The sequence below is a fragment of the Montipora capricornis genome, chromosome 3 (assembly GCF_036669925.1).
Source record: "Montipora capricornis isolate CH-2021 chromosome 3, ASM3666992v2, whole genome shotgun sequence".
NCBI lineage: Eukaryota > Metazoa > Cnidaria > Anthozoa > Scleractinia > Acroporidae > Montipora > Montipora capricornis.
This window is the reverse complement of record NC_090885.1, coordinates 34,153,535-34,166,231: the sequence shown is the minus strand read 5'-3', so window position 1 is coordinate 34,166,231 and position 12,697 is coordinate 34,153,535. Positions and strand designations below refer to the sequence as shown.

At 37.1% G+C, this 12,697-nt stretch overlaps 1 protein-coding gene across 1 annotated transcript in view; it reads right to left on the bottom strand.

Annotated features, from left to right (window-relative positions):
• LOC138040135 (uncharacterized) overlaps positions 1 to 112 on the bottom strand; it is a 4,368-nt gene extending 4,256 nt beyond the window's left edge. The window contains exon 1 of the mRNA XM_068885915.1: positions 1 to 112. This exon is cut by the window's left edge and continues 121 nt beyond it. Within this exon, the coding sequence (XP_068742016.1) occupies positions 1 to 112 (112 nt within the window).
• Between the last annotated feature and the right edge of the window lie 12,585 nt (positions 113 to 12,697).

Here is a 12,697-nt window from a genome sequence, read left to right as displayed (position 1 = left end):
AGATGCAAGTAGGATTCACATGATAATGCGTTACCTCAGGCTTCTTGGTAATTTTGGCTGTCTCAGCAGATTTGTCGTACCAACTGCGATACTCTTTGGTGGTTACCACCATGTCAAAAGGTGGAGATGGTACACTCAAATCACATGATCGAAGCTTCCCCCTACATCGGTAGCAAACGCGAGCAGTAGTTTGGTCCAACCATTTCAAATGGTAGCCCTGCTCATTTTGAACACTTGGACTTTCAACGTAGGGGCGTCTGTCCACATACAAGTCATCATTTCGTGATGTGCTATTTTTCCTTGTTTGGCTAACTCATGATCTTTGGCCAGGTTTTTTACCTGAGTTTGCAGGCGCTGTCACTGACGCTGCTGCAGTGATATTTCAGAGGCTTTATAGTTCTCTCGGGACTTGATGTTGCGATGAACAGATTCTGCATCGTTGTTGTAGTAAAAATCATAGCCTAAACCAATATCCCACCTCAGTGGATAAAGAAGCATTTCTTTCACTTCTTTAGCTTGGTAACGCACAAACCATGAATGAAACTGGGGCACACTGGTTCCTCGAGCTTCTTTTTCCCGATCATTCCACACTTGCTCTAACTCTGCCAGGTCCCTATCAAACTCAAGTTCGCTGGAGCGGTCAATTAAACCCCTCTCTAAAGTCACTTCTGACCCAAAGATGTCAGCATCGATCTGACTCCACTCATTTTCGTTCAAACCTAGTTCTGTAAGCTTCCATTGGATATCATCTTCGAAATGCTTCTTACAAGCCAGGAACACGGCACAGGGAAAATGGGGGGACTAGTCCGTTCTTCACTGCCCTATCTCTATCGCAGCTGATGGCCAAAATGCGCCCTAACAACGTCTTAATCCTGATCATTGAGCTTGCGAGGTATAAAAATCCTTCTTTGTCCCGATGCTTATGAATAAGCGTTGGCACAAGTAATACAGGATGCTTTCCCGTACGTTTGGAAAGAAGCAACTGATGGCGATACGTAGTTGGAGTAACATAATTTTCCACAGTTGTAAGTAGTGTCAATGCTTAGTATTCCGGACTTTCCAGCATTTGTACAAAATCGTTCCACTTCGTTTAGCTGACGGGCATCAGCAAGGAAGGCAAGAGGTTGAGGCGCGCCTTGAACAAACTGAATAAATCTTTCTGGATTGGTACTGTCTTCAACACACTTGACAATAACTGAATAAAGTTCATCTTTTTGCGCTGATTTTGTCGCACTACTATGATTTTGAGTGGAACGGCCTTTCAGCTTTTCAATCTGATTGATGGTACGCGGTTTTGTGGAGACTTTCATTGCCGAAAGACCCCCTGCCTCTTGTCATGCCTCCATATAAACATGGCGAGAACTTTTGCCGCCCTTCAATTTCTTTTTTATTGCTTTTATGGTGGATGGCTGCATGCAGGCTTTTTTGTTAGGCGAAACTGCATGTTTTTCTTTGTCGAAGCAGTACACCAGCATAACGCAGTGGCCTTGGGTTCCATCTGGCCCAACGATGGCATGGATTCTACGTTTGAAGTCTTTGTATTTGCTGTGTACGAAGTAGGTCTTGATAAGTACATACGGTAGCTCACCCAAGGACACTTTGGTTTGGTTTGTCCCATTGTTTCTCCAAGAGAAATCGTCTGACTTGAGGTCATTGTCACTTTGCAGTACCTCTCGATCGATCACAAATCACAAAACTAGGTGGATTTGATAGATATCTCTTTGTTGCGAAAATCGTCCTCCCATGCCAGGAACGGCAAGGTTGTTTCTCCACGGAAGAAGGAAATGTCCTCCCTTTTGACAGTAAAGAACACCGCCTCCTCTGATTCCGAAGAGCTTTGTGAACTAAAAAACAAAAAGTAAAATCAACAGACAGCTAGCTGAGACGAGGCAAATGGATTAAGCCCAATACCAGTAAGGTTGACAACAATATTGAGCAATCCTACTGTGAATACTACGACTCGCTGCTGATCGGTATGACTACGAGTTTAAATGTATGTATAAAGACGTGGAGAAATGGTTACACTAAGGAAAAAACGTTCACGTCTTACATTTAGCAGCCACTAAAGGAACAGCTTAAAACAAAAGTATAATAGCACACACCTTTCTTCAGGAGAACTATAGGAATGTATTGATGTTATGACCCACTGTGATTCACTGCGAAGAAAAAAACTTAAGTCAGAACTTGTCACCTCGAGGGTGACATGAAAGCAAAGTAGTGGAATGTGTGTGCGCACGTGTGTGGACAGTGGGGGGGGGGGGGGGGTTATGATGAACAACAGTGAAAGAGAAAAATGCCCACCTTACACTTCTTACTTCTTGAAACCATCCCCATATGACTTGATCAATTCTTAGCCCGCTTTTTCCCCCCCCCCCCCCCATCCGCAGGCATTTGTCGGGGATTTTTTCACTGTTTCACTTCTCCTTCCCCATGGTCGGTGTCTGACATTTCCCGACTGCAGACAAACCCTAAATCAAAATTATTGAAAGCTAACCATTTTAAAATGGGTTCTTAGACTTGAATACTGTTTATCAGCGCTATTTGAAATGGATGCTTAGAATTAAATACTGTTTATCAGTGCTATCAACACGATGGGATGTCAGCTGAGCGTGGGAAAATAGCCGATGACGTCAGTGCCAGTGGCCCGCAGTTGGTTAGAACAGTTTCACAGTGGTCAAACGTAAAAATCCAACACCACTTCCAGTACTCATTATTATTTTGTAGGCGGAGGGGTTGGCGCAGTGGTAAGATCTCTGCCTTCCAACCCTAGGGTCCCGGGTTCCATTCCCGGTTCTGCCGAGAGTGGAATATTTGGCGACCTTCTTTCCCGCTGAAGTTCACTCAGCTTTCCATCCTTCCGAGGTCGGTAAAATGAGTACCAGCATGCATGGACTGCTTAGAAGCGGCTGCAATTTGCGCCTGTATATGCTTCCAGTCCGCTGGGGGTAAACTGATCATTGTAAAGCGCCTTTGAGACGTTTGTGATAAAGGCGCTATATAAATGCACGACTTTACCTTTATTATTTTTTTATTTCTTATTTTTTCTTATGAAAAAGCTCTTATTAAAAATCACTGGGAAACTGTCAGACACCGGTAAATATAGAGGTAGTGCTCATAAAGATTGTAATCTAAATTATAGATTGACTTACAAAATACCAGTTATATTTCACAACCTTAGAGGCTATGACAGTCATTTTATTGTGCAAAATATTGGTGAAATAGCAAAAAAACACACTTACAAATACAAGAAAGGAGACGAATGTCAAATGAATATTAATGCTATTCCGAATAATATGCAAAAGTATATGGCTTTTATGCTTGGAGATCATTTTACATTCATTGACAGCTTTCAATTTATTAGTTAGCAATCAACCTGATGAAGCATTAAAATACACAAAAGAAGAATTTAAAAATAATTTTCAGCTTATGAAACAAAAAGGTGCATATCCTTATGATTACACATGTATGTTAGTAAACAGGGATGACATGTCGTACAAAACCGAGATGTCACCATTTGCGATTTCCAAGCTGCAGATTTCATTTGCAAATTAAAAAATGTCAGTTACTGTGTAACGATTTAAGGTCAGAGGCTTGAGATAAGTGTCGAGCCATTTTGCCAAAGCATAATTGTATGTTTGCGTTGCTCATAGTGTGGGGCACATCGCCAACTGATCTTTGTGTGTCTTTGGTAAACAATACAAATGCACTAATCTGGAGCCTGTAGGACCGTATCTGCAATAGGCTCGGGTAGAATTCCACGAACGATGGACTCTTAATTCTTTCTTTTTCTGCAGAAGATGGTGGGAATATGTTGGTGGTCTGCCTTTACCCGGGGGCCCTTCAAGAGGAACTGCCTGAAATTTCATAAAGGACATAAACAACAATCCTCTGCCATTGCCAAACACTATAAAAACATGCACGGGACAATGCCCCAGGGCCTGCTAAAGCGTTTCGACAATGCTTAAGAAATGCAGAAACAAATTTGACTGCTTACTATACGAAATGCTTGTTATAAGAGCATTAAATTTCAACGTGCAATCAGACTCCATTCGTGCTACAGTATTTTTATAATCTTCGCACCCTCTTATGTTAATTCTTCACACCAAAATCGCTTTAAATGTTGCAATTTGCATGATCTTTTTTATATTTTCCTTGATAATGGAATCATGACTACTTCGAAACGTCGGATTTTATCGTTCGTTTTTACAACAATAACATGTCTTTTGAAAAATGTTAACATAACAAAGCTGTATGGAAATCAACTAAAACAGTCTACTTCAATTCGAAGTCTGTTACCTTGTAATCGATTGTGTTGTATGCAAGTGAAAAACATTTCTCAGGATTGGTCAGGTGCTGGAGCATTTTTATCAGTTCTGTAACGTGCTCATGGTTGAATCCTAATCAGAGTTTTTCATTAAAGTGCCCCTAACCCTTCAACTTATTTTGGCAGATTTTGACATCTTTCAAGAACTTATTTTCGTAAAAGATTTCAAAAATATTGAATCCGGGCTTTTTTTACGAGCGCTGAAAGTGGAGGTGGTCTTGACCATTTTTTCACCTATCGTTCGCATTAGTCCCCCACTCGGCCAAATTATCGACCGTGACGTAAGAAAAAGACATCGTGCAAGCTTGAGTTGTTGGGATGTGTGAAGATTAGCGGAAAACACAGAGAAAATGGTTGAAAAGTGCGTGGTTTATGGATGCAGCAACTCTAACAATAAACAGAAAGGAATCAGCATGCATAAGACTCCTTCTGATAGCGATCCGAGGGCTGAAGTTCGCTGGTTTCGTCTGCTAGCCGCTTCTTAAGAACTTCTTCTTGCTTGTTTTTTTCTTCTTTTTGTTGTCTTTAATTTTTGAGCAATTCTTCAGCAGTGAGAGGCTCGTCCATATAGGCTTGCAATTCGCTGTCTGATTCTTTGTCGGCAGTCGAACTTTCTGATAAAAGTTCTTGATTTTCGCGTTGCTCCGTCTCTATTTCTTGAAAATCCAGGCATTCAGAATCATCCGGAAGATACTCTTCCGTACTTGAGTCAGAAGACTCTTTGGAAGAGGACATATTTTCAGACCAATTGTAAGTTTTCACAAATAACCTTCGAACTCGCACTCCTATGTTATGGCATTGTGTCCTTTTCTTACGTCATAGCTAAAAAAAAGTGTTAGATATCAGACGCTTCTCATTGGCTTGTTCCTAACGAGCCCACGCGAGAATAATTTGTCCAGCGGGCAGAAAATTACAAATTTCACTAACTTCAAGCGCTCGTAAAAAAATAAGGATTCGATATTTGTGAAAAATTTTTCCGAAAATGAGGTCTTGAAATATGTCAAAATCTACCCCCCAAAAAATAAGTTGAAGGGTTAGGGGCACTTTAACGGCAGATGTGTTTTGCACAAGTATTCTTATATACCAGTTTACTTCTGACGAAGTTATTGCCTGCATTAATTTACAGGCTTCATGTTTACCTAGAATGGGATCGTCAGGCATAGCAATTACTTTTTTGTTACACAAAATACAAGCAAGTGCTTGAAAAGTATGTTGAATTCCAAGTATTCGTGCACTTATGGCTGATGTTGTTCTGACATCTTCTTCTACTGTAAATACTGGAGTTGTGAATGCAGATGTCTTAGAGAAGATAAATATGTCAGCCTCGGTGGTGTTTAGATACATGTTATTCTTGGATCGTTTCAAGTTGATATTCTGGAGTGTGTATTTTTTGTTCTGCTCCAATATTTCTACGCTGTTTTCCCAGAGAAGAAGTTTCACTGAAGTAGCTGGATTTCTGATGATCGCTTCTTTGAGGACACCCTGATATTGTGTATGCAGTGTTTTTACTGCAGATACCTGTGAAACCTCTGCCTTGATATTAACTAATAGTTCAGCTGCAAGTTTTTTTGAGAGCAGAAAGGTCTGGTAGAATGCCAGTTGCCGTTAATTCACTTAAATAAGGAAACTCACTTGCGATAGGAGATATTCTTGTGTTGCTGAGAATGATGATGTCCTCTTTGTCACTGTGAGCTGCAGATGTATCATAATTTGTTATCTTAAGGACGTTTGCGCTAATTGTGTGTGCAACTTTGACTGCGGAGGTAACACAACTGCAATACGTCATGCATTACTGGAAGCATTAATTAAGATCTTATGACAACAAAAACGCCAGGGAAAAATTTCCAGGTCGGCTAAAGAATGGCAAATTTATTTCCAATTCATCATGAAATTTTATAGAGAAAAGACCGGGAGGCTGGAAAAGGTCACTAATCGAGTAGTAGTTGAAAGGTTAGTTTTAGTAAGCGATATTGCATAAATTTAATAGGGTTGGTTTTTTTAAATATTTTTATTACGTTACGAGCTTCTTATTTCAAAATGAATGCATGTTTTTAAAGTTCTTTTCTTTTACTCTCATGAAAATAGAGTAGAATTATCTTCTCTTTCTAATCCACGTAAATAGTGCGGACCGACGAGGAAACAGCCAGGGGTTATATTTCAAAATACCACACTCCAGAAGATGAGAAAGATGACAAGATATGATATGACGGCAAGATATGATATGAGATATGAGACATGAGATATGATACAAAACACTAACCAAATAAAGATAACGTCTGGTTATAACTTCCTTGCTCTGCTCAAGAAAGTTTTTTTTTTACAAAAACCTCTCATCAATCAATCTTGTCTTGGGTTCCAGTCCTTCCCTGACAGGTCACGCAGAATCGTGAGAAACTAAATTTTCCAAGAGCTTTGCAACATCACATCGATTGTACTCGTTTAGATGACTGGTGACCGCCATTTTTTAAAGGGCATGTAAACCTAAAAATTTGACTTTTTTTCATTTGTCGCATAATGTGGAGTAGTATAGGAGTTGGGGGTACCAGATCAATTTTTGATCTGTTACCAAACCCAACTCCATACTACTATCCATATAATGGCTACCAATTTTTGATCTCGTGTTTTTGATCTCGTATTTTTGATCTTATATTTTGGAAATCTATATGTTTTTAAGAATGATATATCATATAATAGTGTGATGAGTTGTAAAGAACTTCATGAAGAGTTAATCAATATGGAAGAAGTAATTTGTCCATTTTGTGATAAACAAATAGGAAAGCATACAATAAAAACAGATGTATTAAACAAAATATACGAAATAATGATAACATGAATGTATGTGTTACTTGCGGAACAGTTCATAGTTATAAACCTATTGTAGAATATGTTGATTTTTATCAGAATAAACACAGATTTTATCGTAAGAGTATTTACCAAAGAAAATATTACATAGTAAATATAATTAATAATATATCTCTTAAAAATGATTTTCAGATTACTGTAAAGAATAAAGACAAAATATTGAGGATTTTTGATGAAATAGGGAAGGTTATTCAATCGGTTAACAAAGATAGAAAGCGAATGATTAATATCGACTTTAGTTTACGAAAGATATTTAAAATGCTTGATCTTCCTCATGAAAAGATCAAGACGATGAAGTCTAAAATAACTCTTGAAAAGTATGAACTATATTGGAAAGACATCCTGTCATTGACATTTGATAAAATCGATGTAATAGTTAAGGAATGAATTTATTGTTGTATTTTAGAAGATATTTGTCAACACTTGGACATAAATCAGTCACAAAATCATCTATATTTTTCAATTCTGTATGAAACGATGGATTAAAATCACCGCTTCTTAATGTGTCTTTTAAATCAATCAAAATGTGCTGATAACTGTGATAAGCGTACGTGCAATTTTGAATCTTGAGATCAAGTGATTGATAGCCCATATAACTTTTGATTAATAATGCAGCTGTAGAAATGCCGACAAGAGCTATACCGTGAGTGACAATAGCAGCAATAATGCCTCCTGTTGCTGTCAAAATAGAAATGCTGTTGCCTATCAGTTTGAATTTTTTATACCTTTTAACAGCTTGCTTGTAAGCCCAACATTTTCTATAATATGTCTTGTAATAGCTCTTCAATTCATCGACTTGATCTTCTGTGAGTTTATCTGAAATATGATTCCAGTCGAATATTTTTTACGTTTGTCAGTCATATTTATACTCTAGATAATTAATCGTCTGCATAGACAATATAGTATACCACTGACTTGACCACAAAAAGGTGATCATTTAATCAGTTTATTTGTGTATTTTTCTGAAATAGCATAAGTGTAACCTCTACCGAGCTTATGGTGGTCATAAAACCTCCCGGAAGCATCATGTAATACACTATGTGAATTTAATATACAGTATTAATCCAACCGAAGATCTTTTCAAATAACCATGTTAGACAGCCACTACCTGGTCCAAGAAGACCTATTTCACCATTATTGAGTTCAAGAATCTCATTCATAGATATATCTCTTTCGAGATGATAAAAATGCAGGTATCTATAAACAAGTGCTGATTTTAATATTTTATCGTCAATGTTTGGATGTTTTTCCTTTGTTTTCTCAAAATTGTATGTCACATATTCAAACAATAAATTGATATACATATATATGTTACGTTATATTGTATCTTTGCATCAGAACGGTATGATGGTCTAATATCGTTTTTTCATCTAAAATGAAATCCAAATAAACACAGAAAAATGCTATACCACCATTGAGAGGAGCTATTTTACTGCTTGGGTTTAGGCCACCAAAAACTGTAGTATTGTTTCCTGTTCTATTATCACTAGTAAAATCACCAATATGTATTTTATTCCAGTATATTTTGCTTTTTTCAGTTTTGGGTGATGATTTATTATCCCAATGTACACTTAGACAATGCCACTTGTTTAGTTCACCTAGATCATTGGTTGAATAGTCATCTAATTTTAAGAAGCTTTGTAAACTAGCAGCAGGACCAACATAAACACAATTATGTGCAGAATCAGCTCCAGATACGACTAGATTTGAACCTGAATGAGCAACAAAAAAATCAAATCCGCCGTTATCCATTCCAAAAAGACCATTATTAAAAGAACTATTAGGCGAGGTTCTAGAAGTCAATCGATAAACAATGAATACATTTACTGCGTCATTATTTAAATTCACCTGAGATATCATTTTTTGTGATCCAGAGAATTTGAGGAAATACCTACCATTGTGTTTTTTGGCTTTTGTACATAATATAGGTCTTTTAGATGCGTCAGTCTGATTGGCGTCTGATTCTTCATTGCTTTTGTTGTAAACTGTTTCAACCTTTCTACTAGAATCCATTTTAATGGTTTGACCGTCTGATCTGTCAATTTGATAAGTGCAATTAGAATACATCCCAAGATATTCACTCACCCATAGATCGAGAAATGAATCTCTGACAATATCGCCAACCTGTGATTTGATCACAACGTGGTTGTCAGCTTCAGCAGCCTTTACAATTAGATTTTTGTTGGTTTCTGCATGTCCATCAGAATTTACAGAAAAATCGACTATGTCAGTCGTGGTCCCTCCCACATTATCATATTCTATGGTGTATTCAATTTTATTACCGTCTTCATCAAGAAGCAAGTCGCCGTGTTCGTCTTCAACATACAATGCCATATATATTACGATTAGGTATTTTCAGAAATTGTAGGGTGTGTAATGTATGGTGTGAAAAAACCTTTTTCTTGTATTGGTAGTTGTTTCAATGAACATTCTGTTTATATTATATACGGCGAAATTGAGATTGTAAACCAGTGCATGAACGCCAATACTAAGACCAGTACCTGCTATGAAATGGTTGTCGATTATCAATTTGAAAGTTCCTTTTAAACGCCCGTTTGTCCGAATAACGATTCGTAAAAAGCGCATACTCTGTCCTTGGAGAATAGACGCCAATCTGTAGTTAGTAGTTGTTCCATTGAATTGCATTTGATATGAAAAATGACATTGAGTAGTTCCGATTTCTGTTGTACCTACAAGAATGCAAGGCAAGGCAACAAGTCTTAAATATCTCCTAGTCAAGGGACCGTTGTCATCTATCGGTGATCTCGGCAGACCCATAATTCCATTGTTGTTCATATTGATGGGTATGTGTAATTGAAGACGATTGTTTGCGACCTCATAAGCTTTTTCGTAATCATATATTGTCATGTCAAGATCGTTTTTTGCTTCACCTTTTATGCCGTAAATTAGAACATATAGAGGCAATAAACTGGGGCTAAGGTTGTCATAAGCAGATTGAACAGTTACATACAACCTTCTTTGGATTTGTTTAGAAGTACCATCAGGACTCAAATTCAATATACTGCGAAAATATTTGTAATCGGAATTTATTCTTATTGTGTTGTAATTGTCGATGTTCATGTTCAGTCTTTCAAATTGTATGTTAAATCTGTTGAATTCTGCATCATATCTGCCATCTTTTTTGAAATATGTTTCAATACAAACAGTATAATGGTCACTGAAATCGTCGCGTATCATTTTAAACAAATTAAAATCAAACCTTCCTTTAAACAGATTAGATCCAAACAGATTAGATCCAAACCTTCCTTTAAACAGATTAGATCCATCACTAGGCTTTTGTACATAATATAGGTCTTTTAGATGCGTCAGTCTGATTGGCGTCTGATTCTTCATTGCTTTTGTTGTAAACTGTTTCAACCTTTCTACTAGAATCCATTTTAATGGTTTGACCGTCTGATCTGTCAATTTGATAAGTGCAATTAGAATACATCCCAAGATATTCACTCACCCATAGATCGAGAAATGAATCTCTGACAATATCGCCAACCTGTGATTTGATCACAACGTGGTTGTCAGCTTCAGCAGTCTTTACTATTAAATTTTTGTTGGTTTCTGCATGTCCATCAGAATTTACAGAAAAATCAACTGTGTCAGTCGTGGTCCCTCCCACATTATCATATTCTATGGTGTATTCAATTTTATTACCGTCTTCATCAAGAAGAAAGTCGCCGTGTTCGTCTTCAACATACAATGCCATATATATTACGGTTAGATATTTTCAGAAATTGTAGGGTGTGTAATGTAGGGTGTAAAAAAACCTTTTTCTTGTATTGGTAGTTGTTTCAATGAACATTCTGTTTATATTATATACGGCGAAATTGAGATTGTAAACCAGTGCATGAACGCCAATACTAAGACCAGTACCTGCTATGAAATGGTTGTCGATTATCAATTTGAAAGTTCCTTTTAAACGCCCGTTTGTCCGAATAACGATTCGTAAAAAGCGCATACTCTGTCCTTGGAGAATAGACGCCAATCTGTAGTTAGTAGTTGTTCCATTGAATTGCATTTGATATGAAAAATGACATTGAGTAGTTCCGATTGCTGTTGTACCTACAAGAATGCAAGGCAAGGCAACAAGTCTTAAATATCTCCTAGTCAAGGGACTGTTGTCATCTATCGGTGATCTCGGCAGACCCATAATTCCATTGTTGTTCATATTGATGGGTATGTGTAATTGAAGACGATTGTTTGCGACCTCATAAGCTTTTTCGTAATCATATATTGTCATGTCAAGATCGTTTTTTGCTTCGCCTTTTATGCCATAAATTAAAACATATATTGGCAATAAAGTCGGACTAAGGTTGTCATAAGCAGATTGAACAGTTACATACAACCTTCTTTGGATTTGTTTAGAAGTACCATCAGGACTCAAATTCAATATACTGCGAAAATATTTGTAATCGGAATTTATTCTTATTGTGTTGTAATTGTCGATGTTCATGTTCAGTCTTTCAAATTGTATGTTAAATCTGTTGAATTCTGCATCATATCTGCCATCTTTTTCGAAATATGTTTCAATACAAACAGTATAATGGTCACTGAAATCGTCGCGTATCATTTTAAACAAATTAAAATCAAACCTTCCTTTAAACAGATTAGATCCATCACTTGTTTTTTGAACTTTCATAGTGAATGCCTTCTTGTTCGTTTTATGAGGTGAGTCATTATAGGTAATTAAATTGACATCCTGTATTCCAAAATCTTCTGTAAATTCTCCATCATCCATTGCATACGCTAGCACATTTTTTCGGTTTTCATGTGTGCTTATATGACTCTCCGATATTTTCTGGTCTGTGTATTTATTATTATCGGTACTAGTGGTTGCAATAGCATCATTCACTTGCTTCAAAGTTATAGCATCTTGATTATGTGTCGCATTTTTTACATTTTTTATTTGTTTGTCATTCATGTCAAGATTTCCAGTCATTTTAGAGGATCCGTCTAAACGAATTGAATCCAAAAATAATCGATCGACGTAACCTTTTCCAGTGGCATCGGAAATATGTATTGGATCTGCTAAATGCGTTATTTTGTTATTGTTCATGTCAAGATTTCCAGTCATGTCCTGTAAACCATCTCTTTTTAAATAATTGCCAAGATCTGTTTTATCAGCCTTTTGAGTCATAAAATTATCGATGTAAAATTTTGTTGCAGCATCTTTATGATGTATTGGTTCGGCTACCCCCTTAATTCTTTGATCTTGCATATCAATTGGATTTTGTGCTTCAATGTTCCCTGTGTTAGTATTCAGATCGACATAGAAGGATTCAAGTTGTAGATGTGTTAATGCATCAGCTGTGTTATGTCTACCTGCTCCCACATTTTCAATACTGCGATTGTCCATATCGAGGGCTCCTGACATCTTATTACTGCCGTCTAGTTTTAATGTCTTATCGACCTCCCCATCGACATAACTTTTTGTACTAGCGTCAGTATTTGCTTGCGGTTGTCCTACATTGGTTAATCTTTTGGTTTCGATGTCGTAAT